The sequence below is a fragment of the Megalobrama amblycephala genome, linkage group LG17 (genome assembly GCF_018812025.1).
Source record: "Megalobrama amblycephala isolate DHTTF-2021 linkage group LG17, ASM1881202v1, whole genome shotgun sequence".
In the NCBI taxonomy this organism is placed as follows: Eukaryota; Metazoa; Chordata; class Actinopteri; order Cypriniformes; family Xenocyprididae; genus Megalobrama; species Megalobrama amblycephala.
The window spans coordinates 32,265,570-32,292,934 of record NC_063060.1 but is presented as its reverse complement, the minus strand read 5'-3'; the positions used below and the strand labels follow the sequence as shown (position 1 = coordinate 32,292,934).

The following is a 27,365-nucleotide window of genomic DNA, read 5'->3' as shown; positions in this document are numbered from 1 at the left end:
GCCTCCCCTTCTTCTGGCCCAATAAGTAGCCCAGATGAGGGCTAAGACCACAGTAGGGCCCCCTCATCACAGGGCCTGGGATGTTCCGCCCCCACCCCCTCCCTCACACCAGCTCTGAATATAAAATGACAGTAGTAGTGAGTAGCATCATTTTAGCCTACAAACTGCCGCTTCACTGGTAACCAAACTAGATATCAGCCTGCAGATGGCAACCTTTACATATTAGAAAGCTTCTGAGGCCCATGTGGGTCCCTTTGAAATGTGTTTTTTTGATAGGATGTCTGTTGAATATTCTGCAATCATGAATTGAGTTTGATACAGAATTTGAAGTCATTACATCTGAAACAATGACGGTAATATCAGAGCCTTTTTCACAGAAACTTTGTAACTGACAGTATCATCATCATCATGTCCCTTGGCAAATCTAAACAATTTGTTTTCCAAATGACTTACCCTTTGTAACTGTGTCAGACTTCATTGATTGCAGGTGAGGGAAAATATAATTATCAAAGAATTACTGATACATAAGTGTAAACAAACACTTTTTTTGTTTTATTGTCATTGTTCCTGTTTTAAACACTTGGACCATAACAGGCATTGGCCATATCAATAAAGCACCTATAACTCATGACATTATCTGATATCCACAACACATGAAATAATTCATTAAATTGAAATATCATAAAGACAGCAAAACTACATTTACAAAGCTGTTGGTCTTGGAATGAGAAACATGTTTTAGACCCCAGACTATTTAACTTGAATTAACACGAAAAATTGATTCATTATTGTGAACAACCTGCCTGAACATTGAAACATTCATTTTGGACTCTTGTTAAATTGAGGGCATCTTACAGCAACCCATTTAACACCCTCAACTTCAAACAATGCATTTTTTTTTTTCAAATGATATTAAGATATATTTTACATACAGTAAGAATGCATTTTGACAATATGGACTACATATATGTAATATGAGGCATTGCAATGTTATAACATTTTCAAAAATGAATATTGATTACAATTATATTTAACAATGTTATCCTTCATGTAGAAAAGAGAATGAGTTTAAAATGGGCTATCTTGTAAATATTATTTGGCCTATAAAACGTGATTTACTGTTAAAGCAGCTGCTGTGGATATAATCAAGATCTGGGGGTAATTACAGCAGCCTATTTAAAACAAAATGATTAAATGTATTCTATCATGGCATGAACAGTCATAAATAAATGGATCATATTTACAAACATATTGGCCTACTATGAGGTGTAATGCAGAATGTATGACTGTGGACGAAGACTACACTCTATGTACCAGTGTTCACAGTGGTCTGAGATGATTTGGCAAAAAAAAAAAAAAAAAAACCCCAAAACATAATAAAAACAAAACAAAAGGCTCAAAATATATATTAAAAGCATAACATTGTAATATCAATATAGTAATTTCTTCTCAATAATAAAGTAATATCTTAGAAACACAAATGTATACGGGAGATAAATAGCTAGTTCATATATTGAGATGTTCATCTTATTTTTCTTAAAACAAAATAAGGGTGAGGGCCACAAAGATGTTCTTTTAACTATGTTGTTGTCTGTTGTGGTCCTCATTTTTCTGTTCTTCAACAAGTAAAATACTGGACTTCATTACATAATGAAAATATATGTATATATAGATATATAAATGTCAAGACAGAAATATAGAAAAATATTAATAGAAATAAAAAAAGAAATACATACTAGACAACAAAAGTTAATTATAAGTATACGGGGTATACTCATTCATTGTTGCGCTATGGTCAGGGGGTCAGTTTTCCGCCAGAGTCAAAACTTCAGGGTGAGCAGCCGCACTCACATGACTGTGCAGCACTTGCACGGCTGCTTTTCTTTCGAATTGCCCTCTTCTTTTGATTCCTCCTTCTTGGCCTCATCCTGAGCTTTGTCAGGACTGGAGGCACTGCCGTTTGGCGGGGCCTGGTCCTCTTTGGCCCCTTCGTTTCCACCTTTGTTCTCGCCGTCCTCAATGACCACAAATTCAGCTTTGACTGTCTCCTCTATGCCCAGTGCCTTCTTGGTCTCAGCCTCATCCTCTACATTCTTGTAGCCCATGAACACCATGGTGACGGGATGCTCTGCGCTGGCATTCTCAATGGCTACATCAGGATTGGTGCACTGCAGCTTTGCCTCAATGCCTGTGATCTGTTTCTTGCTATTTTGATCTGCATTAGGACTGGGCTGCTGTATGCCATTCTCAACTGCTGGGGACAGAGAACGAGACTCATTTAGCTTTCGCTGCTGTTTATGTCAAATGTGAATAATCAGTTATTGAGGTTAAACGGACATTCAGATTAAATATTTATATAAGAGTTTTTATTTTTCAGGAGCTGCTATTCTGTATTTTATTAATAAGCTTATAATATGAACGTTCACTGAACTCTGTTCGACCCGGGGGCTCTTTCACATGACAACAGTGAAATTACACAGTGACCATAATTGCAAACAAACTGATAACTGTTTGAAACAAGGCAATCCTTTTTTGTCAAATTCCATTTTGTGCAATACCGTGTAAAAACAGAGATGACGGAGAACTCAAAATATTGAAATAGACAAAGTATTTTGGCACTCACCCTTCACTGGACCATCAGGTGCCTAGCAGAGAAGACATATGACAGAAAGTCAGTATTATCATTTGCTTTAAAACCTTAGCTAAACTTAACAGATATGCAAAACATTGAGCAAACTTAATATCTTACATTTTCATTGCCCTGTTTATCTCCTTTATTCAAAGGGACGCCACTCTCAAGCTCATCAATCTCCTGTTCTAGTCTGTTAATAAAAAAAATTATACGTAAACATTAACTATATGCAGCAATGTGTGCTAGATTTTTGTCTGGAAGGTATAAAAATGCTAAATGGCTGGTCTTAACCTGAGGATGGTCTGTTCCAGTAGTTTGGTCTTGGCTTCATCCTCTTGTAGTTGTTTCTGTGCCTCGTCCTCTCCACTGGATGGCGCTCCGTCCAACAGCCATCTCTCTCTCAATGCCTTTGACTGTCAAAAGAGGCCATTTAGCTTAGAGATTTCTTTTTAGAGAAGTTAACATCACTTAAACAACACACTACTGCACAAAAGTTTGGGGTCAGTAAGATAAAAAAATGAACAATTTTATTCAGTAATCATGCATTAAATTGATCAAAAGTGACAGTAAAACATTTGAACTGTTACAAAAGATTTGTTTTAAATAGTTCTATTCATCAACAATCCTAAAATGTATCAAGGTTTCCACAAAAATATTAAGCAGCACAACTGTTTTCAACATTGTAAATAATAATAAATGTTTCTTGAGCATCAAATCGCCATATTAGAATGATTTCTGAAGAATCATGTGACACTGAAGACTGGAGTAATGATGCAGAAAATTCAGCTATGCCATCACAGGAATAAATTACATTTTAAAGAGGAATTATTATGCAAACATCACTTTTATAAGGTGTTTGAACACTGATGTGTGTCCACAGTGTGTGTAAACAACCAGCCTATGATGGTAAAAATCCACCCACTCCTTATTTTATAATCCCCATAAATCATAAACAGTCTCTCCAAACAAGCGGTTCTAGATTTCCCCCTATTCTTACGTAAGAGTAGGGGGAAGCCTCGCCCATGACACGCCCATTTCTGTTTCCTTGCTGTAGCAGCTGGAGATATACAATGTCTGCGCCAAAAACATTACAAATGTTCTGTTGTTGGATATACCAAATGAACATAAGAGTCTCCATAGACTCTCGGCATCTGAGCTACTGAGGACACTGTGGTTGAATTTTTATTTATGAAGGAAATGTGCCAAATAAAGTCGGTAAAGTGTTATATATTTGCGCAAATCATATTACGCAGGACTGCATCACAAACGAGGGTCAGTTCAACGCTGGATTTATGACGGTACATGCTAGTCGATGAGTTGAATCAACTTTACTCCACAATAACTACATAAATTTATCCATTAACCATTCAGAAACGTCCAGTTGCATTGTGTCCAATTCCGTTTTGGGAATTGAGTTTCAGATTGAGTATCTGAAATGTGAGCTGTTAAAGCTCCGCCCTCTTCTGGAAAGGGGGCTAGTAGCAGCAGCTCATTTGCATTTAAAGGGACACACACAAAATGGCATGATTTTGCTCACACCCAAATAGGGTGTAAATTTGACAAGCTATAATAAATTATCTGTGGGGTATTTTGAGCTGAAACGTCACAGACACATTCTGGGTACACCAGAGACTTGTATTACATCTTGTGAAAAGGGGCATAACAGGTTCCCTTTAAAATATATTCAAAAAGAAAACAGTTGTTTGAAATTGCATTTGTACTTTCATATTACCATTTTTACTGTATTTGTATAAATACAGCCTTGGTGAGTTTAAATGACTTATTTCAAAATCATTAAAAAAAAAAAAAATCATACTGACCCCAAACTTTTGAACAGTAGTACATCTATAAATATATATAATGGTCCATAAATGCACAATATTAACAAAATGAGCTCTTGAAAATGAGATTATGTCAGTCTGATTGATTGTGCTGACGTAAACATATCTGGACCATTAAGGTTAGTGTAGCACATGACCATTAGCTGTCCATTAGTTTTTCACTTTAGGGCATTCTCCATGCCAGCTAATGCACACTATGCACATTTCTGGATAGTGAAACATTTTGACAGGCGCCTGCTAAAACAGGGCTTCATGACAGAGCTTCTAGTCCATGTTGGTAAGAAACAAAGAACTTTTTCTGGCACAGGGAAGGATGATATTTTGGGTACAAGCAGAGGTGGCACTAGAAATGGCACTGGACCACAATTAGCAATGCAAGGCATTCTGGCACACTGGATGTCTATTGAGTTCTTAGAAATCTCAACCCGTTCCATCCAGTCACCTGTCATATGGATAAAAACAAAGACTGCCCTACATTTGTTTTCATACAATATCATGTCTCATTAGGAAATGCCACATTAAGAAAGCAAAAATGTAAACAAAACAAAACAAATGAGCACCAATGATTAATGGCATAAGATTAAGCTTATTCAAGACAAACTAGTTTAGCATACAAACAGTGCTGTTTCTATTCTAGTGCAGCAAAGACAGCAAAGCTGCAGCAGATAAAAACAAACATCTGCTGAACATCAAACAGTGAACCAAAGGCCAATGATAAGGCAAAACCGAAGAGAAACATCACAGAGTGCTTGATAACACCTGTTGAGCAAAAAATAGGAAGATGACATTATATGAGAATAAATATATAAGTTTGGATCACAAACTTATACAATTATATGAGGATGTTGTCAGGTTTGATGTCCCTTTTTCATCCTTCTTTCGTTCTTACACTGTCTACTGTACAGACAGTAGTGTCTGAGCTCTGCAAGGCTGAACATCTGAAAGATTCATTCAGACAGGCCTCTGGAGAAAATGAAAAGAAAGAAAAAAGTAGAGTGGGATGAAAGGAAGAGGGGGAAGGTGAGGTCAAGACCACAAAAATAACAAAAGCATAAGGAAAAAGGTCAATGGACAGACAAAAGACCTCATCAGCTAGACAAGAAGGAAGCGAATGGAGAGGAAAAAAAAAAAAAAAAAAAAAAAAAACAAGCAGCACAGTATCCATCACTGTATTGTAAATGGGCCGGTCTGAGGATGTTGGAACTTATTCTCTTCAACCAGCCCACTGGGACATGTACCATTGCTCTCTACAGTAATTTCATCCTACTGGTACCTGCTTTATCACTACTATACTCAAGACATTTCTTTCCTAGTTGCCAAAAAAAGACAAATTAACTAAAAATATTACTTAATGGACATTTAAAACTGTCATGATCATCACAAGAAAAACAGATTCGCAGACTCTGAAAAAAAGAAAAAGAAAGAGCCATGAAAAAGCTGTCACATGAACTCAAAAAGACTGAGGCACTTACTGACATTTTTGTGTGCAGTCTGAAAATTACCAAATGGAAAAAACACCCTTTAACATTAGATCTTACAATTCGTTATGCTTCCTTAAAACTCTAACCTACTCCCTTTTCTTATGAAGCTGGGTAATCCTTCACACAGAATTAGCAACAATTTCTCAGTTTCATATAATATCTTGTGACATAACTGTCCATATTCGAAACAGTCCAAACTGACCCTCTCCTGCTCTCGTTCTCGTCCCTCAGCCCCCACCCTCCGCTCTGGCTTTGTGACCGCGAATTCTGGCATGGTGACAGATATGCTGACATCACCACATGTTCACACCCATCCACATGCACACGCAATACAATCCCAGCACAGAGGGTAGGACAAAGGATCTGAGTCTCGCTCAGTAGGAAACTAAGGCCTGTTCCATTGTTCCCTATTGAGCAAAATCCCTTATGCACAAAAAACAATGGCAGGTATAAAACTAACAAACAAAAAATATCACGTTGTGACAGATAACAAAAGGGAAACAATCGCCTTGCCGGATATTTGGGAGATGAGGATAGGCACGCAGGCAAACTATTTTTGACCATGGATCCTCTGCAGCAGACTTGGGAACTTAAGGATTTGCATAAATTTTGCAGTTTTCATAGTTTGGTATGAATGATGAAAATAACTGGGGTAATATTGTATGCAGGCATCCAGAGATAATTGTGTAATCATGAAAAGAATGACATATGCGATACATACACTCATTAATGAACTATTTTTATAACCTCCTGATTGTTTGGCTGCTGTCAAATAATAAAAATCCTCATACAAAATTCACATCAGGGAACATATACAGCTCAACCCAACCAGAATGACGTGCAAGTACAAACCTCTTCTGGAAGCTCAAACGTGGGGGATGAACCTCATTCAATCCACTCATTATATAAAGCGATTGTGTCTCTTCAGAAAATTTGGACTAAACCGCTTGTTTCATATGGATTCATTTTACGAATCTCTTGAACTTTTTGAAGCGTCAAAGTTCTAGTTGTGAAGGCATGAAGGCAAGTCTATGGAGGGACAGAATGCAGTCAGATTTCATCAAAAAGATCTTCATTTGTGGGTTTGGAATGACATGAGGGTGAGTAATTAATGACAGAATTATCATTTTCTTTAACTTATTTGGCAGCATAATCGGTTACACTTTATTTCGATGGCCCACTACATGTCAGCTAACCCTCATTAGAGTATTAGTAGACTGTAGAAGACTGTTAGATTAGGGTTAGTAGAATAAGTTGATATTACTTGTGGTGATGCAAAGATACTGAGAGTTACTTCTAGTGGATCTTAAGTAATGATTGAGTGGTATTATTTTTGTACGAGTCCAACTATATGCAGCAATGTGTGCAATCCTGTATAGAGCAATTAATTTTTAATATTTAAATAAAGTGATGTACTGCATCATTAAGAGCACTCTGACCCCCAAAAAACACAGCAGTTCGCACCGTGCCAATTACAATTTACGTGGTAGCTAACGGTTGCACTATGGATAGAGTAAAGTTAAAGGGTTAGTTCAATCAAAAATGAAATTTCTGTTATTAATTACTCACCCTCATGTCGTTCCAAACCCGTATGACCTTAGCTCATCTTCAGAACACAAATTAAGATATTTTTGATGAAATCAGAGAGGTTTTTTTTATATCCCCCATTGAAAGCAACATAATTACCACATTCAAGGTCCAGAAAGGTAGTAAAGACATTGTTAAAATAGTCCATGTGACTACAGTGGCTCAACCTTAACGTTATGAAGCGACGAAAATACTTTTTGCGTGCAAAAACAAGACAAAAATAACGACTTTATTCAACAATTTCTACTCTCCCCTGTCATTCTCCTATACTCCTTCTGAACGCAGACTCATTATTGACCGGCTCCTGCGTCAGCATCACACGCATGCGTCGTGGTGCTCACATGTACGGTGTCGGCCAACACTAAGTCGGCATTCTGACGTAGAACCCGAAAGCACTGCTCTGTCTATACAACATAAATAGTGTAGGAATGGCAAACCCTTTAAAGTTAAACTGCTACCTTGTCATCATTACTTACATTTAACTTATAACATTACAGAATAGATTAATTGAAGTCAATATAGACTAAAAAAATGTTATGTCAATCCTTGAATAATGGTAAATACTTTTTTTTCCAGTTAAGAACGTATGCTTGTTTACATGCTCTATCATGAAGTACAGAAAATTGTAATGTTGTTTGCATAATCAGAATCAGATGTAATGAGTGGCTTTAGATGACATGAAATTACGGTCAAAAATCTTTTAAGTCCTCTCTGTCACAGACTTTTAGTTATCTTGTTTTCTGTTTCATTATCATGGACTTTCAGTTTGTTTTTATTCCGTTTCCTGATTTCTTTGTCTAATTTCCCGCCACTTATCAGTTGTCATGGTGATTAATTTGATCTGCACAGGTGTTTATCATTATTTCATTCATTTGCCTTGTACTTAAGTTGCTGTTTGTTCACTCCTCAGTTATCCAGTCTTGTTTGTGCTTATGGTTGCATTTGTCTACCTGCTGTTATTTGGGTTTTCTAGTGTGGATTATTAAAGCCTTTGAACCTGATGTTTATCTTCTTTGTGTATTCCTGCAACTTGGTGTGACACCTCCCTTGTCAAAATCAAACCTATGCCCTTGGACTCAACTTATTAGGGTTTACAACTACCTTGTGGTAGAATGGATTCATTTAAATACATTAATTAAAAATGGTAATAAAAAGTAAAAGGTTCTCATGAATGTACATGAGTCTTTTAAAACTGAAAATTTGTAAGAGACAAACTTAGACTTACCAAAACAAGGCAGAACTTTACTTAAAGGGAGGATACAGATTTTTTCCCTTGTCCCCTCAAACAGGAAACTGCTGTTAAAACTTCCCCCTCTCCTTTCAGCAACTTCAAAATCTCACAAAATTCTCATTTTCTTACTTTATGAATTTCAACACCAGGGCTTTAAATAGAAATATGAAGTGTGGGACTAGACGGACAGTAAATTTAATTACATAAGAAAGACACGCCACGGCACTCTGACCCTTAACATCTGGGTGAAAGCCTCTGACAGCAGTCTGAATGATGACACAGTGACAATGGCAAACACACACCTGCTCGGCTTTGAAAACATATCAGCTGTTATGTCTTGATACCTTGAGATGCTGAAGTTGTCTACGGTCATCCTCCAATTGTCTTCTTTTGTTCTCAATCTCAGCATCCCTCTTTCTCTTCTCCTAAAAAACAGACAAAATATTAAACTGCTGAAAGATATCAAACTTGTCAAATAACTTCTGTGCGAATCTCAGTTAACAAAACTGATTTAAAGAAATGGTAAGAATCCATTATTATAGGATTATAGTTATATTCATGTTGTTTCAGTATCATGAGATATTACTAGTTTTATTAATATTTTTAATTCGTTTTTATTTTTATATCTACAATTTTCTTTTTCATTTCATTTAACGTTTTAGTAATTTTGTTGTGCTTTTGTCATTTTTATTATTTTTTAATATGTCTATATAGTTTTTGTTAATTTTATTCTAGTTTTAGTTATTTTAGTACATAAAATAGTTTGGGAACTAGATCAAAATAAAATAAGTTATTTAATATTTTATGTTCTTTTATTTTAGTTAACGTTTATTTTATTTCAAGCAACAAAAATGTTTTTTAAATGGTTTTAGTTTTAGTTAACTATAATAACCATGTTACAAACCTAATGCAGATGTATAAATTTGACTACATATATATTTATTAAAATATAAATATATAATATTTATTAAATACACTTACTAACAGGTCTGATTCGAATTGTCCTGTTCATACAACAGCTTACAGGAGAGGCCTTTTCTATTTTCACAGTAGCTCTAAACAACACCTGTAGTAGCCATAGTGAAAGTGAATGAAGTAAATATAAAACATTTTGGCTTTCATAACAAGAGAAAGTTCTATCTTAATCAAAACGTTTAGATTTAACAAGTCCAATCGAGGCGTAGAATATTTTTTTGACTGAATGTATAGTGCAGCCTTTGGGTGATGCACAGGCAACAAAACCAAAAGAAGAAGCTCAGATGGAAGACAGTGGCTTCCAATGACATAAAGCCGTATTAAGTGCTTTTAAACAGAACTGATTGCTGTATTCTGCTAACCTATGTGAACATACTGTAGCCAGAGTTTCATTAAACTGAAAAGCAGAACTCCCAATAAAACTCTTGACAATGCACATTCATCCAGGAAGTCTCCACTTCTCAGAAGATGGATGAAGAGGAAGAGTTGAAGGCAACATTAGTCTGGTTGTTCACAAAACAATGCTAAGCCCATCAATAATTAAACACACAGGAGTGCTTTAGTGCTGATGGCTAGACATGCATTAGCCTTTATAGATGGTCATTGACATACTGTAGGAGCATAATGCCTCAAGAGACTAACATCATTTAGGCCTTCTGTGCATCAGATCTGTATCCTGACATTTGTCCTCATACTATTTACAAACCCGATTCCAAAAAAGTTGGGACACTGTACAAATTGTGAATAAAAACAGAATGCAATGATTTCAATTTTCAATATTTTATTCAGAATACAACATAGACATATCAAATGTTTAAACTGAGAAAATGTATCATTTTAAGGGAAAAATAAGTTGATTTTAAATTTCATGGCATCAACACATCTCAAAAAAGTTGGGACAAGGCCATGTTTACAGCTGTGTGGCATCCCCTCTTCTTTTTATAACAGTCTGCAAACGTCTGGGGACTGAGGAGACAAGTTGCTTAAGTTTAGGAATAGGAATGTATTCCCATTCTTGTCTAATACAGGCTTCTAGTTGCTCAACTGTCTTAGGTCTTCTTTGTCGCATCTTCCTCTTTTTATGATGCGCTAAATATTTTCTATGGGTGAAAGATCTGGACTGCAGGCTGGCCATTTCAGTACCCGGATCCTTCTTCTACGCAGCCATGATGTTGTAACTGATGCAGTATGTGGTCTGGCATTGTCATGTTGGAAAATGCAAGGTCTTCCCTGAAAGAGACGACATCTGGATGGGAATATATGTTGTTCTAGAACTTGGATATACCTTTCAGCATTGATGGTGCCTTTCCAGATGTGTAAGCTGCCCATGCCACACGCACTCATGCAACCCCATACCATCAGAGATGCAGGCTTCTGAACTGAACGCTGATAACAACTTGGGTTGTCCTTGTCCTCTTTAGTCCGGATGACATGGCATCCCAGTTTTCCAAAAAGAACTTCAAATTTTAATTCGTCTGACCACAGAACAGTTTTCCACTTTGCCACAGTCCATTTTAAATGAGCCTTGGCCCAGAGAAAACACCTGCGCTTCTGGATCATGTTTAGATATGGCTTCTTCTTTGACCTATAGAGTTTTAGCCGGCAACGGCGAATGGCACGGTGGATTGTGTTCACCGACAATGTTTTCTGGAAGTATTCCTGAGCCCATGTTGTGATTTCCATTACAGTAGCATTCCTGTATGTGATGCAGTGCCGTCTAAGGGCCCGAAAATCACGGGCATCCAGTATGGTTTTCCGGCCTTGACCCTTACGCACAGAGATTGTTCCAGATTCTCTGAATCTTTGGATGATATTATGCACGGTAGATGATAATAACTTCAAACTCTTTGCAATTTTTCTCTGAGAAACTCCTTTCTGATATTGCTCCACTATTTTTCGCCACAGCATTGGGGGAATTGGTGATCCTCTGCCCATCTTGACTTCTGAGAGACACTGGCACTCTGAGAGGCTCTTTTTATACCCAATCATGTTGCCAATTGACCTAATAAGTTGCAAATTGGTCCTCCAGCTGTTCCTTATATGTACATTTAACTTTTCCAGCCTCTTATTGCTACCTGTCCCAACTTTTTTGGAATGTGTAGCTCTCATGAAATCCAAAATGAGCCAATATTTGGCATGACATTTCAAAATGTCTCACTTTCAACATTTGATATGTTATCTATATTCTATTGTGAATAAAATATAAGTTTATGAGATTTGTAAATTATTGCATTCCTTTTTTATTCACAATTTGTACAGTGTCCCAACTTTTTTGGAATCGGGTTTGTACACAACCAAGCTGTGTAATGAGGAATTTTGTTCACAAAAATAAGGGCTTATTCATTTATTTTGACAATACTATGATATATTTTTGGTATACACTACCGTTCAAATGTTAGGGGTTGGCAAAAAAATTTTATGCCAACCAAGAGACAAAAGTTGGCATATAAAAAGTCTCTTATTCTAACCAAGGCTGCCTATATTTGGTCCAAGATACAATAAAACAATAATACTGTGAAAAATTTATTACAATTTAAAATATTAAAATGTAACGTATTCCTGTGGTGGCAAAGCTGAATTTCAGGATCCTTTAATGAGCAGAAAGTTAAAAAGAACAGCATTTATTTAAAATAGAAATCTTTTGTAACATTATAAATGTCTTTAATGTCACTTTTGAACAATGAATGCATCCCTGCTGAATAAAAGAAAACTTATCGAATAGCAGTGTATATTCAATTCAGTATTATTCATTATTCTACATCTGTTTCAATGCTTACTACAACCTTGGTCGTGCACTTTTCCCACAGCAGTTCTGTGATTTTTAAATGCATTTTTCAGACAGAAATGTTGTCACTTATTCTCCACGCCTTGCCTAGTGCACAGACCTGACTAATCGAAAATGAAATTCATTATTTTTTATTATCAATTACTTTTGATTAGTTGTCCTAATATAAATAAATTAGAATTAGTGTAATTATTTACTTACAGCAATGGCCCGCAGTCTATCTTGCTGTGACAAATCTTCCGACATCCTGCAAAAAAAATGCAGTGAAATTACATTTTTGATAAAACAGCAGACACAACAGGAGTAATGGAGTGATGAGGATCACTTCCCATTTACCGGAAACCATAGCCTTTCTTCAAAGAATTCAATATAATATTTTTTGTTCAATAATGCATGGCCAGATCCCTGCCTGATCTTTAGACACACATCATTTCCTATTGAAGACTGTGTTCCTTTCCCTGCAAAATGAACTAACATCTTGTACACTTTCACAAAGCATTACAGATGGACCCTGTCTTATGTCTACGCATGCTGCGCTCATGTAAAATATGAGTCCAGCCTGTCAATAGTGTTTTGCACTTCTCTCCTTCGAGGGAAAGCAGATCGATAGAAATCGATAAAAGAAGCGGGCAGCACTTTTTCTCTTCTCAGAAATCGATCTCCAGATATGCACCGATATATATTGCAAATCATTTTCACAGCAGTGTCCAGCACACCAGTCCAACAGCAATGAAGGGAGAAGTTATGAATGGCATGCAAATTTCAAAACTGTTAACAGTCCTTTGCATTCCTCCCTAAATTGATTCCAGAACTCCAACATAAAGCTGAGGGAAGACCAACGTTGCTGGAGAGATTATAAGGCAAACGCTTTATAATCTCACTAGTTCAGTTTGACTTTAACATGGGTATGCATACTGCAAATGAGAAACCAAATCTCCTATTTGCATTTGTAATATAGGGGCAAGGTTGAGCAAAAACATCAATACAAGCAGTCCAAACATGACCATCCATTTGTGGTTATATACTACATTGCTACATTGACAGGCATCCTGTGAGAGGAAGCCAAAACATACAATGCATGGATTGAGGAAACGTAGAAACAAAATATCAAAGGAAAAGGGACACATGGATAAAAAAAAGAGGTCAACCATGGAATGGGGAGATGGGTAGTGGAAGGCCATGCTGAACCTGGCACAATGATGTCTTTTGTCAAAGCCTGTTTTACTGCAGGGTTTTGCGCTGGTCCACAGAGAAAGAGCTTCTCTCCTGAAAATGGCTGTAGGGGAGAGTCATCCAGCTGATTAGTGATCTCAATGGCCCTTCCGAGCAGAGCCAGTCACATGTTCACTCCCTCACAGGGAATGTTTGTCGATATGTTATCTCTCTCTAAATTCAGACCTAAAGAATCACTCAATGGAACTGATCGTTCAAGATGAAATTGAAGCAATAGCTTAATTGATTCACTTCTGTACATTCAGACCAAAGAATTAACTGCTGACTGATGGAATAACTGTTGAACTCAAGCTCAACCCAGACCCACTACTCAGTGTAAAACGCACAATGTTGCATTAACACCTGCATTTTAAATCACTAGTGCAGATAGTGACAAGTGCAGCACTTGAGCTCACGCCGAAGATGATTCATGGAGCAAACCCACTCATGAAAAGTGGAGCAACATGGACTGTAACAAAAGCTTTAAGCAAATGATTCAGAGATAACAGTTGACAAAACACGCATAAGCATTTGCTCAAGGTCTAACAGGGTCCCTACCATTTGAGCAGTGAAATTCATTTTTCTTTTACAGGGATTGATTACTGAATAAAAACCTTTTTATCCAGTATTTTTAATCATTTCCATAACCTTTGGACTTGACTGTATTTAAATGTTATGGCCACTTCAGATTATTTTCACAAATTTATAATAGTGTGTTGGTATTGTTTCATAATCCTCTTCCACTCAATAACTTGCTCATAATCTTACCAGCTCTTTAGTTGGGTTTACAACTCATCAGCAATAAATTTAACTCGTTCTAAAACTCTATGCAAATTAGAACAACACTGCATCAGTGGCTTAGGAATGGAAGAATGAGGAGAAACTCTTTGAAAAGTTTCAACACCATGCAGCCATTTCCTTTCGCCACATCTCATTGACAGCATTGGAAAAGCACTTGGGAGTCCAGGAAAAACACAACGCTGGCCAGCTTTATCCAATCTGTGAAGTCTCCAGTGTGGGTGCACTTATCTTACAGCTTGTTTCCCCTCTCTAGTCAACTGCTGGGCAACACATTGAAGCCATGCTGTGACCTTTTCACTGGTTCACTCACTGGCCAACAAAAGTGTTTAAAATGCCAAAAGTGACAAAGAGCAGCCAATAGATAATCGTGGCTAGATTTCTATAGAGAAAATCGAATGCATAAAAAACATGCCTCAACATTGACCAAAGGCTTCCTTTTTGTGTATATGCAATAAACTTTGGGGTGACAAAAATGTCAGGTCCCATTTATGCATTAGGTTCCAATAACAATTCTTCATTCCTCAGATGCAGTAATGGTGATGTAAATATCTCCTGAGAGTCCTAGATTTTAATGGCTTGTAGGATACATAACTCAATTTTAAGGCCCGAGCAAATCATACCACCTGAACAGTGCTGGACAGTAAAAAAAGGTATTTCTACTTTGTTACTGTACTTAACTACATCTGAAATATCTGTACTTTATCAGATTATTTTTATTTCGGGAAACTTTTATTTTTACTTCATTTCAAAGCATAATATCATACGTTTTACGTCACTACATTCCATAAAAGAGTATTGTTCCTCATTATTTTGAACTGAAGAAATCGACACCCCTTCTGAAATGCAAGATTGACGTCCGATTCGTGAACGAGTTGCTTCTTTACACTGAACCTGCTGAATTGGTTCACAAATAACACTGAACAATTCATTTGCGAATTGGACTGATCCAATTGCAACTGTTCTTGAGAGTCAAAAACTCACTGATTCAGTGATCCGAAATGAGCCAAGAACAGGGATATCAGTGGAGCTTGAATGTGCGAGCAACTGATTGGGCGAAAAGTAATTTACTTACGAATATTAATATTGACTATTGTCAATGAAATCATATTTAGTTCATGATTGTCAGTTATTTGTGAACTAAATCTGCTGTAAGAGGGAAAACTTTCCATTGAAATACTTAAATGTGGACATGTCCGTTTGTATCACCGTCTGAATGGGGAAGGCAATTATAGGTTATATGATGCAAATTAAAGGGTCAGTTCACCCAAAAATTAAATTTCTGTCATGTTGTTCCAAACCCGTAACACATTCGGAAGACAAATTAAAGTCCCCCTGTAGTCAATAATTTTATCCCTTAAAACTCATCTCTGATCACCAAAATTACATATTTAAACGTTTTTTTTTTTTTCCTCTGTAAAAAAATTCTTAAATGCCTTAAAATAGCTTGAATGTAACTCTACACCCTCGCCTCATTTAATATACACGGATCTATAAATATGCTAATTAGCCTGCCTTCACTCACTTGCACAAGCTCAGATGAGATCCACTTACTGGTGTAAAAGCTGCACAATGCTATCGCTTTTTACGTCGGACACAAAACGGTAATTAATATGATTAGCCTTTTGCTTGACTGTGTTATCAAACAGCTAATAATGTGTTGCTAATGTTATACAAACCATATTTACATTCACGAGTCAGACAGCTACCTTCTAACAATCGGTATCCTTAGAAATGCTTTGAACAACTCAGAACGTCAGTGGAGAGAGGCATACAGTTCATCATAAGAAGGTAATATACATCATATACCCGCCATATTGCCAAATCTAGCCGATTTTTCATATCAACAGAAAAATATACTGGGATAACCTTCATTTGAGACTCCCTTGCGCGGTCAGTTAATGATATGCTAAAGCCCGCCGGCACGTTGACATGATTGGTTACAAGGTAGTTTGTGACGTCAGAAACACCAGCGATTTCAAACCGCGGGTTTGAGACGGTGTTTGGTTTACTGCAGTTTTAAAGCGAAAATACTCAGCAATGGTGTTGACTAATATATATACGGTTTGTCTTAAAGCATTTTAAAAACACCAGATAGACATATGAACAACATTAAAAACTTGATTTTCACTACAGGGGGTCTTTATGATATTTTTGATTAAATCCAAGAGGTTTTTTTTATCCCCCATAGAAAGCAACGTAATTACCGTCATTCAAGGCTCAGAAAAGTAGTGAAGACAAAAATAGTCAACGTGACTACAGTGGTTCAACCTTAATGTTATGAAGTTATGAGTATACTTTTTGTGCGCAAAAACAAACAAACAAACAAAAAAACGACTTTATTCAACAATTACTTCTATACCGTCATTCTCCTACGCTGTTTACGTTGTAAAAAAAACTGTTTCTGGTAGCAGTTAAGAAACAAATTAGGGGACATTTGGCATTTTTTATAAATGTCACAAAATTATGCATGTTCAAGAAATAAAAACTTATCCTCTAAGAGCTAAAAAGGCCACCCGAACTAACTCTTGGACTGACAAAAACACTGTTCCATACTAAGTGCTATTTGATTGCAAGGAATGTGGGAGGGAGACTTGAGAAACTTCAGCATGAGGATTTTGAGAAGGTCCAGCTTGTCTGGTAAAGGACAGTACCAATAGTTTCATGCACTCCCTTTTTTTGAGACATGCCATGAGCCAGGGCCCAACCAACCATGGGGAGAAAAAAAGGAAGGGAGGGTACCTCCTACAGCTGTTAGCGCATGCATATATATTTCAAGCATATAGAATGTAGGTCACACTTAATGGCTGGTAACACTTCAGTGGTTTCTCTCACTGGAACCTTCTGGTTAACAGTTAGAGATGACTGCATTCATAAAATTTAAGTGGATTTCCATATGCAAACAGAGTCCCCTCTTTCAAAAATGTTTAAATGGACATTAGTTATTGTAAAAAGTCTCCTCTAAATTGGACAATTGTGAAAAAGTGAGTCATTAAGTGTGCACTCATGTTTAGTAGCAGTCATTAAGATATTTTCATTATGGCTGGAGTGAGCAGGAAGGGCTTGAGTAAATGAGGAGAGTCTGTTACAGGCTATTATCTGCTACAGAGTTCTGATAGAAAAAGAAGAGATATAGGTGAGAGGTTAAAATATCAGTGATAGTCCAGAGCTGTCCAATTTTAACCGTGTCAAATCACGGCAGCTGTCAGGAGTCCTTGCTGCTGGATGGCCACACCCATGAAGTGACAGATCCCATGTGACCATATAACCACTTGCGTAACACCAGATTTCATAATTTAAGGAACATGTAAAGTATTTTAATACACTTGTGCCACTGAGTATATATTGATGGGGAAAACTTTATATTAATTTAAAAAAAAATCTAAATGAATTAGAGGCTATTTCCAATAGCCTCTAATTATAAATGCTTCTCAGCAAGGAATGTGGGCTGGGGACCCAGGCAGATAAGGGTTGCTGTGTTTGAAAACTGGCACAGACATTATAGACAAAGTTGAAACACTTAAGTTTTCAGTAGCATTTTCTTATAAAACACATCAGTAGCTTCAAAAAAATCATGTTTAAAATATGACTACATGCAATTTATGCTGTAAATTATATAACAGATAGATGCAGGCCTGGCTTCTGAACTAATGCATTCAGAATGAACGATGACGTAAAATTCTCACCCAAGTTTTCAGGGGCTGGGTTAAATTGGACTAAATGACTGGAGAAGTCATGCATACGTCACCAGATAGAAGTCGTTTTCGCCGGAAGGTCCAGTTAAGACATTTTGATTAAGCATTAAAAGGTCAAAAACTTTTTAAAATGAGACATATGCATGGATGAATTGTTTACAATAAGATATGTAATGTTTATTTAGAAAATAGATAGGCTGAATTTCCATTTCATGCCAGCTTTAATATTTTTAATAAGTTTCAAGGGGTTGCAGCGCTGAAGTCCTTATGACAATATTCACATTAAAGAAATACCTCTCACCTTATTAAACAACAATGTGAATGCTTCTGCAAGTTAATACCCACAGACCTTGTTTTAATTATAAATTAAACTATTCTAAACTATTCATAAGACATTCCTTGAGAATTGAGCTTGAGAATTCTAATTCACTAATTCTCAACAATTTCTAATGCACTTTATAGAGCACCTACCCCAATTTCAAAAGCATCTCATTGATTTTTTCTTCTTCTTTTTGTCAGGAGCCTGCTTTGGTGGCTCCAATGACCTAGTGCCTCAAATGTTCATGGAAGCGTAAAGTTGACTGACAAAGCTTTGGCATTGGATTTGTAATAGGATTGACAACACTCTTCCATTCTTTCTTCATGTGCGTCTTGTTGTTCTCCACACCAAACGATAAATTTCACAGTTATTCAAGATAAACAACAAACTATTTTACGTAATGTGTATAATACAAAATACTTCATAGTTCTCATTCTTGCCCTTGGCGAAAATAAAGCGTTTCCAGCTGGGGAATGAGCGCACGATGGACGCGGTGGGTGTGGAGAAGATTTGACAGGGAAAAAAACGCATCATAAGCCTGTCAGAAGAGAAGCTCAACGTGAAGCGTATTTGATTTCGCGCGCGGGGGAATTATTTTCAGATTTCCGAACTATTAAATGACCAAAATCCAATTGAATACCAATATATTTAACATATACTGCTAAATTCAGGTCTGCACGGCCATATTGGATCATCCCACCCATTTTCATCAGTATATTACTAGATGTGGTTCTCCCACACCCGAGCACGTACCGCTTTAACGCGGGGATGCGCTGCAAAACGCACCAGCGTGTTATTGGGCTTGTGCTACAATTTATGTAAACATATGTTAAAAACGCAACCTTTATATATTTTATCAAGCCATATGTACTTTCTTCGAAGAGGTAAATGTCACTTATATCGCATTGCTACATTTCAGTCCTGTTATTTTCGCGGTTATTGCAATGTAACAAGACATTCAGACGATTTAAAGCGCCATTGCAATGCCAAGCCTACAGTATAACAACAAAACATAATGTCAGGAAACGAAAGACAATAAAACCCGCAGGAAAATAACAATTGTTCTGAAATGAATACTTACTCAATGGTCAGACCCGTTCCCTTTCGACAGCGAATGTTTCTCTCGCGCCCGCTCAGAAAAAACCAAACCCCCGCTCGGAGGCGTAAACGATACAGGCGATCAATATGACTGAGCTACTACTATCTGATGATGGGCATTAATTCGGTTATTCTCTCGTGTTGCAGATACGGCTGTTGGCGGGGACGTGTGGTCTGTTTTCCGGGGAGCGGCGCTCAACCCGACGGTGAATGTGTTCTGGTGTCCCTTTGCAGCAGCAGATCTCTCACATGGCTTCAGGATGGAGCGCGCGACTGTTGACTCCACAGCAGCCAAGCCTTTGTTTCCCGCGCGACAGTTATTCCGCGAGCGTGTTAAGGGCAATGTCTGGCATCTCCTCCTCCTAGTGAGAGCGAGAAGAGATGCTTGGATACGCCTCCCTCCGGACACTTGAAGGGCTGAATAAACCATGTAAACACAGACTCGAAGCATAGATTGATGGAGGGTTTACAACAAAATTCTAGTTTTAAGTTATTGTATTGGGGATGTTTTTTTCCTGTTATTGCTCATGTCATGTTTACCTCACAGACTACTACTATTTAAATGTTCATAAACCTGTTCTCCTTTTTTAACTATTATTATTTTACACCTTTTATTTATGTTAACATTGTTGGAAATTTAGGTTAGAAATTCTCAGTATTTCCAAATATGTTATTAGCTATACTATAATAAGGAATAAAGTGAAATTATACCAAAAGCATTCAGAGATTTTTTTTTTCCTCAGTGGCACTTTACAATTAAGTCATTCGTTAACATTAGTTAACTATAGTTAACATGAACTAACAATGAAAATACTTCTAAAGCATTTCTTTTTCTTAGTTAATATTAATTTGCACATTTACTAATACAATAATAGTTGCACTTTTATTTATTATCATTAAAGGGTTAGTTCACCCAAAAATGAAAATTCTGTCATTAATGACTCACCCTCATGTCGTTCCAAACCCGTAAGACCTTTGTTCATCTTCGGAACACAGTTTAAGATATTTTAGATTTAGTCCGAGAGCTTTCTGTCCCTCCATTGAAAATGTATGTACGGTATACTGTCCATGTCCAGAAAGGTAATAAAAACATCATCAAAGTAGTCCATGTGACATCAGTGGGTTAGTTAGAATTTTTTGAAGCATCTAAAATACATTTTGGTCCAAAAATAACAAAAACTACAACTTTATTCAGCATTGTCTTCTCTTCCGGGTCTATTGTATATCCGCTTTCACTCCACAGTGACGCTGCTTCTTCTTCTTCTTCTTTCCTGTTTTACGGCGGTTGGCATCCAGCTTATTGGTGCATTACCGCCCCCTTCTGCTCCGGACAGTGACACGATTAGGACATCCGCGACATGCACACCTACGCATCATTTTAAAAAATATAGCAATACCAAAATACAAACAATGTAGAATAGCTTGAAAACAGCGTGCGTCTCCCTCAGACTGTAAATGAAGCTCGGGCGCACTAGATAACACGTCATCAGCGTCACTGTCCGGAGCAGAAGGGGGCGGTAATGCACCAATAAGCTGGATGCCAACCGCCGTAAAACAGGAAAGAAGAAGAAGAAGCAGCGTCACTGTGGAGTGAAAGCGGATATACAACAGACCCGGAAGAGAAGACAATGCTGAATAAAGTCGTAGTTTTTGTTATTTTTGGACCAAAATGTATTTTAGATGCTTCAAAAAATTCTAACTAACCCACTGATGTCACATGGACTACTTTAATGATGTTTTTATTACCTTTCTGGACATGGACAGTATACCGTACATACATTTTCAATGGAGGGACAGAAAGCTCTCGGACTAAATCTAAAATATCTTGAACTGTGTTCCAAAGAATAATGGAGGTCTTACAGGTTTGGAACGACATGAGGGTGTCATTAATGACAGAATTTTCATTTTTGGGTGAACTAACCCTTTAACAAAGATACTGTAACTAATGTATTGCTCATTGATAGTTAATGCATTAACTAATGTCAACTACTTATTGTAAAGTGCTACATTCACAGTTTAAAGTGGTTATGAGGAATCAATAACAACATGAAATGTTAGATACTGTTAGTCATGAACACCAGAAGAAATAATAATAAGAATTAAATTTTAGCCAACCTTGTACTGGTCCTGTTGTGAGTAGCTTCTGTTGGTCTCTAGTTATCCTTCTGAAGAAGCCCAATGTTAGGAGGAGAACAACCAGATAGATTCAAGTTCATCTCGAGTCCATTGTTAACAGTTTTAGCAATATGCAGGTAAAAGTGCAGCACAATACGTTTTTTTTTTCAAATGTGAAGAAAAGCAGTTTTCTCCATTGACACCTATTCAAAAAATTGTATTCTAAATATCCTACATACATTTTTGATGTGCTAGCCAAACAACTGCCACTGAGATGAACTGAAATGCTAAGGGTTAGATTTTTCCAGGTGCAGTATTAGTAAGCAATTTCTGAGAATCATTGTTGATATTTTGAAATCAACCCAAACAAACACACCCCTCCCTTCATTGTTCCACCCCTGAAATGCACAAACATGCAATGCAAGAGTGGATATCTCTTTATTTTTCACAAAGCTTTATTTTGCTTCGCTTCTGCTATGATAAAGTAAAGATGATGAACGCATGACAAGGAAGAACAAAAAAATTTACATACAGTACACAAGTATAAGAGCAAGAGTTCGCACTCAAAACCAATGTTACTCACGGGTGAAGCAGAAACAACGCAACCTTGACGTCCGCTTTCCGCTTAGGTCTCTCCAGCGTTGGAAAGCTTTTCTAACATTAACGTAGGTCCTAAAGCTCTTGCCCTTCTTTTTCCATTAATATTCCGCTGACCTTTTGTCTTTTGTAATGTCTCTGAGCCATCTCTATTTCAACAGTCTTTCTTCAAATCTCCCTCTTGCTCACTCTCTCTCCTCCCCATCATCAGCAGATATGCCTCCTATTGCTGACTGGTTACAAGTTTGTTGTGGTGCTTGGTCCAATCCACTTTCAACAGCTTTTTTCAGAAATCGTTTACTGCACCTTTAAGCAGACCCAAACTATTGGTGCGTTCCAAACAGGATATATCGACCTCCGAAGGGCACTTCGGAGTGAAAACAATCATGGCCGCCATATTGAAGGGCCATTCCAAACCGAAGAGCTCAAAACTGGCCACTTCAAAGGGCCCTTCGGAATGAAGGACACTTCAAGCCCCCATGATACTTTGCACAGGGAAGTTGTTTGATGTCACAGATGGGTACGGAGTTCGATTTTACCAATAAATGTATGTATAGTATTTTTCTATACTACTGTAATATTTATACGAGTTAGATTTGGTACATTATTATGGTCAAAATTATATTGTACTTCAATGGAATTTATCAGTCCATTCAAATGCTTCAAATACATAGACACAGTATACATTATATTTAACGTAAATAAATAAATAAACTAATATTAAACAAAATGCGTGTTTTTTGGGGGGTTAACCAGCGTACGCTTCCTTGATTGTCATGTTAAAGGTGCCCTAGAATCAAAAATTGAATTTACCTCGGCATAGTTGAATAACAAGAGTTCAGTACATGGAAAAGACATACAGTGAGTCTCAAACACCATTGCTTTCTCTTTCTTATGTAAATCTCATTTGTTTAAAAGACCTCCGGAAAACAGGCGAATCTCAACATAACACCGACTGTTACGTAACAGTCGGGATCATTAATATGTACGCCCTCAATATTTGCATATGCCATCTCATGTTCAAGGGATTACACAAGGGCAGCCAGTATTAACGTCTGGATCTGTGCACAGCTGAATCATCAGACTAGGTAAGCAAGCAAGAACAATAGCGAAAAATGGCAGATGGAGCGATAATAACTGACATGATCCATGATTACATGATATTTTTAGTGATATTTGTAAACTGTCTTTCTAAATGTTTCGTTAGCATGTTGCTAATGTACTGTTAAATGTGGTTAAAGTTACCATCGTTTATTACTGTATTCGCGGAGACAAGAGCCGTCGCTATTTTCATTTTTAAACACTTGCAGTCTGTATAATTCATAAACACAACTTCATTCTTTATAAATCTCTCCAACAGTGTAGTATTAGCCCGTTAGCCACAGAGCATATAGCCTCAAACTCATTCAGAATCAAATGTAAACATCCAAATAAATACTATACTCACAGGAATTGATGCATGCATGCAGCGTGAATTACGAACATCTTGTAAAGATCCATTTGAGGGTTATATTAGCTGTGTGAACTTTGTTTATGCACTGTATAACCGCACTTATATTCGAGAGCTCGGGAGGGCAGGGAGCGAGAGATTTAAAGGGGCCGCGCAGCCTGAATCGGCGCATAGTTAATGATGGCCCAAATTAGGCAGTTAAAAAAATTAATTAAAAAAAATCTATGGGGTATTTTGATCTGAAACTTCACAGACACATTCAGGGGACACCTTAGACTTACATCTTTTGAAAAGACGGCACCTTTGAGATGACGCAGAAGTCTGTTCCGTTCCTTCATCCCTTCGAAGCTCTCATTCCGGAGGGTAAACCCTTTGAAGGGATTAGGGCATAGGAATGAGCCCTTCCGAATGGTCCGCAGTGAGTGTGACTGCAAATTGTTTGGATTTCCAATTTACTTGAATGGTTAAACATCAAAAGATCCAAAACTGTTGGTCAAGAAGATTACTTTGAAGTAACATATTCCAAATCACAAATAAAACCCAACAACAATGTAAAATAAAAGCTTAAATCATACAACATACTTTTTTAGCTTAAATCATACAATAATATTTTTTTTCAAGCCAGCTATTGCACATTCACATTCCACAGTGAACAAACAATTGACTGTCTCTTTTAGCTGCAGGACGAGAGTCGCCATATACAGTGCTGGAGGGATGATGTATTATTGTGGGCCAAAACCTAGAAACAAGTTTTTTTTTTTTTTTTTTTTAATGGGATTTTGGTTAAAAGCCTGAAATAAGGCCTATGGTGAACACAAGCTCAATATATTTTCAAGTTTTATTCTATGACATAAAACACACAAGTAATACCCCACTCGTTATTTTTTAAAGCTTTTACGTGTCTGAGGTTGCTAACAGGTTGCTAAATGGGACTACAGATATTGTCGGGGACATTAATCACAAATGATCTACACCAGGGGTTCCCAAACACATTCCTGGAGCCTCCCCAACACTGCATGTTTTCCATGTCTCCTTAATCAAACACACCTGATTCAGATCATCAGCTCATTAGTCGAGACTCCAAGACCTGAAATGGGTGTGTCAGATAAAGGAGACATGCAAAATGTGCAGTCAGTGCTGGGGAGATTCCAGGAATGTGTTTGGGAACCCCTGACCTAAGCACTAGTCCACTTCATCTGTGACAATTATCTTGATGGACAAAATTTGTAACATGCATCATAAAGTTTTTTTTTTTTTTGCAATAATTCAAAAGCCAATGGAAAAATCCTATTGGTTTTCTTTATTATATTGTTTTAACACTGAATCAAACCAGGTTTTTTATTACATTTTTAGCCTACTTTTATATACTTTCTTTAGAAAGAATGGTCATTTCTATTAATTTTCCACCGGCGAGCCTGGTCCCCCCCTAGCTCAAATGACAAGCTATGCCTGAGACTAAGGCCTATATTACATCTTGTAAAAAGGGGCATAATAGGACCCTTTTAATTTATTAGCTATCGTATCATTGTAGCACAAATAGTTTTAGTGTTTACTGTACTTTCTTCTGGTTATTTACCAATAGCAGCTAGTGGAGGCTGGTGTAAAATTTTCTAGAGGTAAGGCTGCAGCTCCTCCTTTCTGGACATGTAATGGGGTGGGAATAGTCCAGCACCTTCCTCTCTGTATGAACAATTTCAGAAAACATCCCAGTATGATTCACTAAACAGCAAAAGTTAAAGAAACAGTTGACATAGGGGAAAATATGACTATAGATTTTGAGAGGCTTGAAACATTTGAAATAATGATAAAAGTTTTATCAAGTTCTGGATTAAAGGATTAGTTCACTTTCAAATTAAAATTTCCTGATAATTTCCTTACCCCCATGTCATCCAAGATGTTCATGTCTTTCCTTCTTCAGTCGAAAAGAAATTAAGGTTTTTGATGAAAACATTCCAGGATTGTTTCTCCATATAGTGGACTTCAGTGGAGCCCAAACAGTTGAAGGTCAAAATTACAGTTTCATTGCAGCTTCAAAGCATTCTACACGATCCCAGATGAGAAATAAGGGTCTTATCTAGAGAAACCATCGCTCATTTTCTAAAAAAAAATAATTAAAAATTATATAAATTTTAACAATAAATGCTGATCTTGAACTAGCTCTCTTCTTCTCTATTAGAATTCCGTCAGTGTGAACACTGCTGAGTGTATTACTGCCCTCCACAGGTCAAAATTTGAACTAATTGTTATATACTTGCACTAGCATATTGTATATGACAATTTAGTTCAAACTTTGACCTGTGGAGGGCAGTAATACACTTAGAAGTGTATACACTGCTGGAATTCAAATAGAGAAGAAGAAGAGAGCTAGTTCAAGATTAACATTTATGGTTAAAACATAAAATAAAAAAATAATAAAAAATTAGAAAATGAGCAATGGTTTCTCTAGATAAGACCCTTATTTCTCGTCTGGGATCGCTGTAAACTGTAATTTTGATCTTCAACTGTTGGGGCTCCATTGAAGTCCACTATATGGAGAAAAGTCCTGGAATATTCTCATCAAAAACCCTTAATTTCTTTTCGACTGAAGAAAAAAAGATATGAACATCTTGGATGACATGGGGGTGAAGTAAATTATCAGGAAATTTTAATTTGAAAGTGAACTAATCCTTTAAGTTTGAGGATGCTTCTCACTTCTGTATTTTCTGCAAGCTTTTCAAATTAAAAATCATTTTTACTTTTCCTAATTCACACTGCATGTATGTTCACACTGCAACAGCAAAAACTGCGAGGAAAAAATAAATGTTAAATTTGTTTAGAGCTTTTTTATATATACGGTAATTACAAGTCAATGTGCGATACCAAAGAGGACCACATGGACATGCCAAAAGACCACTATATCAGCCGCCTTGACCTGACTACATATAGCTACTATACGGATCCGTTCAGAATTACAAACACAGCTAAATGCAATGATATGAAGGTGAGTAGACAGCATCAGTGAACACTTCCTTTGTCAGAGCAAGTGTTCGTGTCTGTGCTTGGAGAGTTTGATACAGTAGGAGTAGGCTATGTAGCTACATAAACGCCACTGACCCTCGCAAACTCCTCCAAAACATTGCTTTTTCCGCGAGACTCCATTATAAAGGACTCGACAATTTTAAAATGGGCTGCTCGTGTCTTACCTTGACAATAGTCATCCATCAAAACTTTACTAGTGAGACACTGGTGCACACACCCCGCCCTTGTCACAGTCTACGGGGGCAGCTTTTCGGATTAGATTCGAGCACCCTGACTGGCTAAATTTTGTGCCATATCTTGAATATGTTTATATCGTGAATTTCTATCGCCCTAGAGCTCTGTGTGTCTGTGTGTGTGTGTGTGTGTGTGTGTTTTATGGTTTTAATGGTTCAGGCCGGGAGCCCTAGCGCCCTCTATTGGCCACGACCCTTAGCGGCTAATGAATACAGTCGCACATTCACATGAAAGTAGATACGGAGTAGAATATACATTTTAAATAACCATTTTCGCATTCGGAGTAGATAGATAAAT

At 37.1% G+C, this 27,365-nt stretch overlaps 1 protein-coding gene across 3 annotated transcripts; it reads right to left on the bottom strand.

Annotated features, from left to right (window-relative positions):
* Positions 1–529: 529 nt before the first annotated feature.
* palm1b (paralemmin 1b) lies at positions 530–27,138 on the bottom strand. 3 transcript variants are annotated; one of them, XM_048163961.1, is made up of 7 exons: positions 26,999–27,138; positions 12,734–12,779; positions 9,117–9,197; positions 2,924–3,045; positions 2,750–2,822; positions 2,624–2,645; positions 530–2,254 (listed from the first exon to the last, which is right to left on the bottom strand). In XM_048163961.1, exons 2-7 carry the CDS (start codon positions 12,776–12,778, stop codon positions 1,848–1,850), a joined length of 750 nt encoding a protein of 249 aa, XP_048019918.1. In that variant the 5' UTR covers position 12,779; positions 26,999–27,138; the 3' UTR covers positions 530–1,847. The 3 variants fall into 3 exon arrangements, with proteins under 3 accessions (XP_048019918.1, XP_048019920.1, XP_048019917.1); XM_048163963.1 differs by lacking the exon at positions 26,999–27,138 and adding an exon at positions 19,638–20,236 and having other exon boundaries at positions 530–2,251; XM_048163960.1 differs by lacking the exon at positions 26,999–27,138 and adding an exon at positions 19,638–20,233.
* Positions 27,139–27,365: the final 227 nt, after the last annotated feature.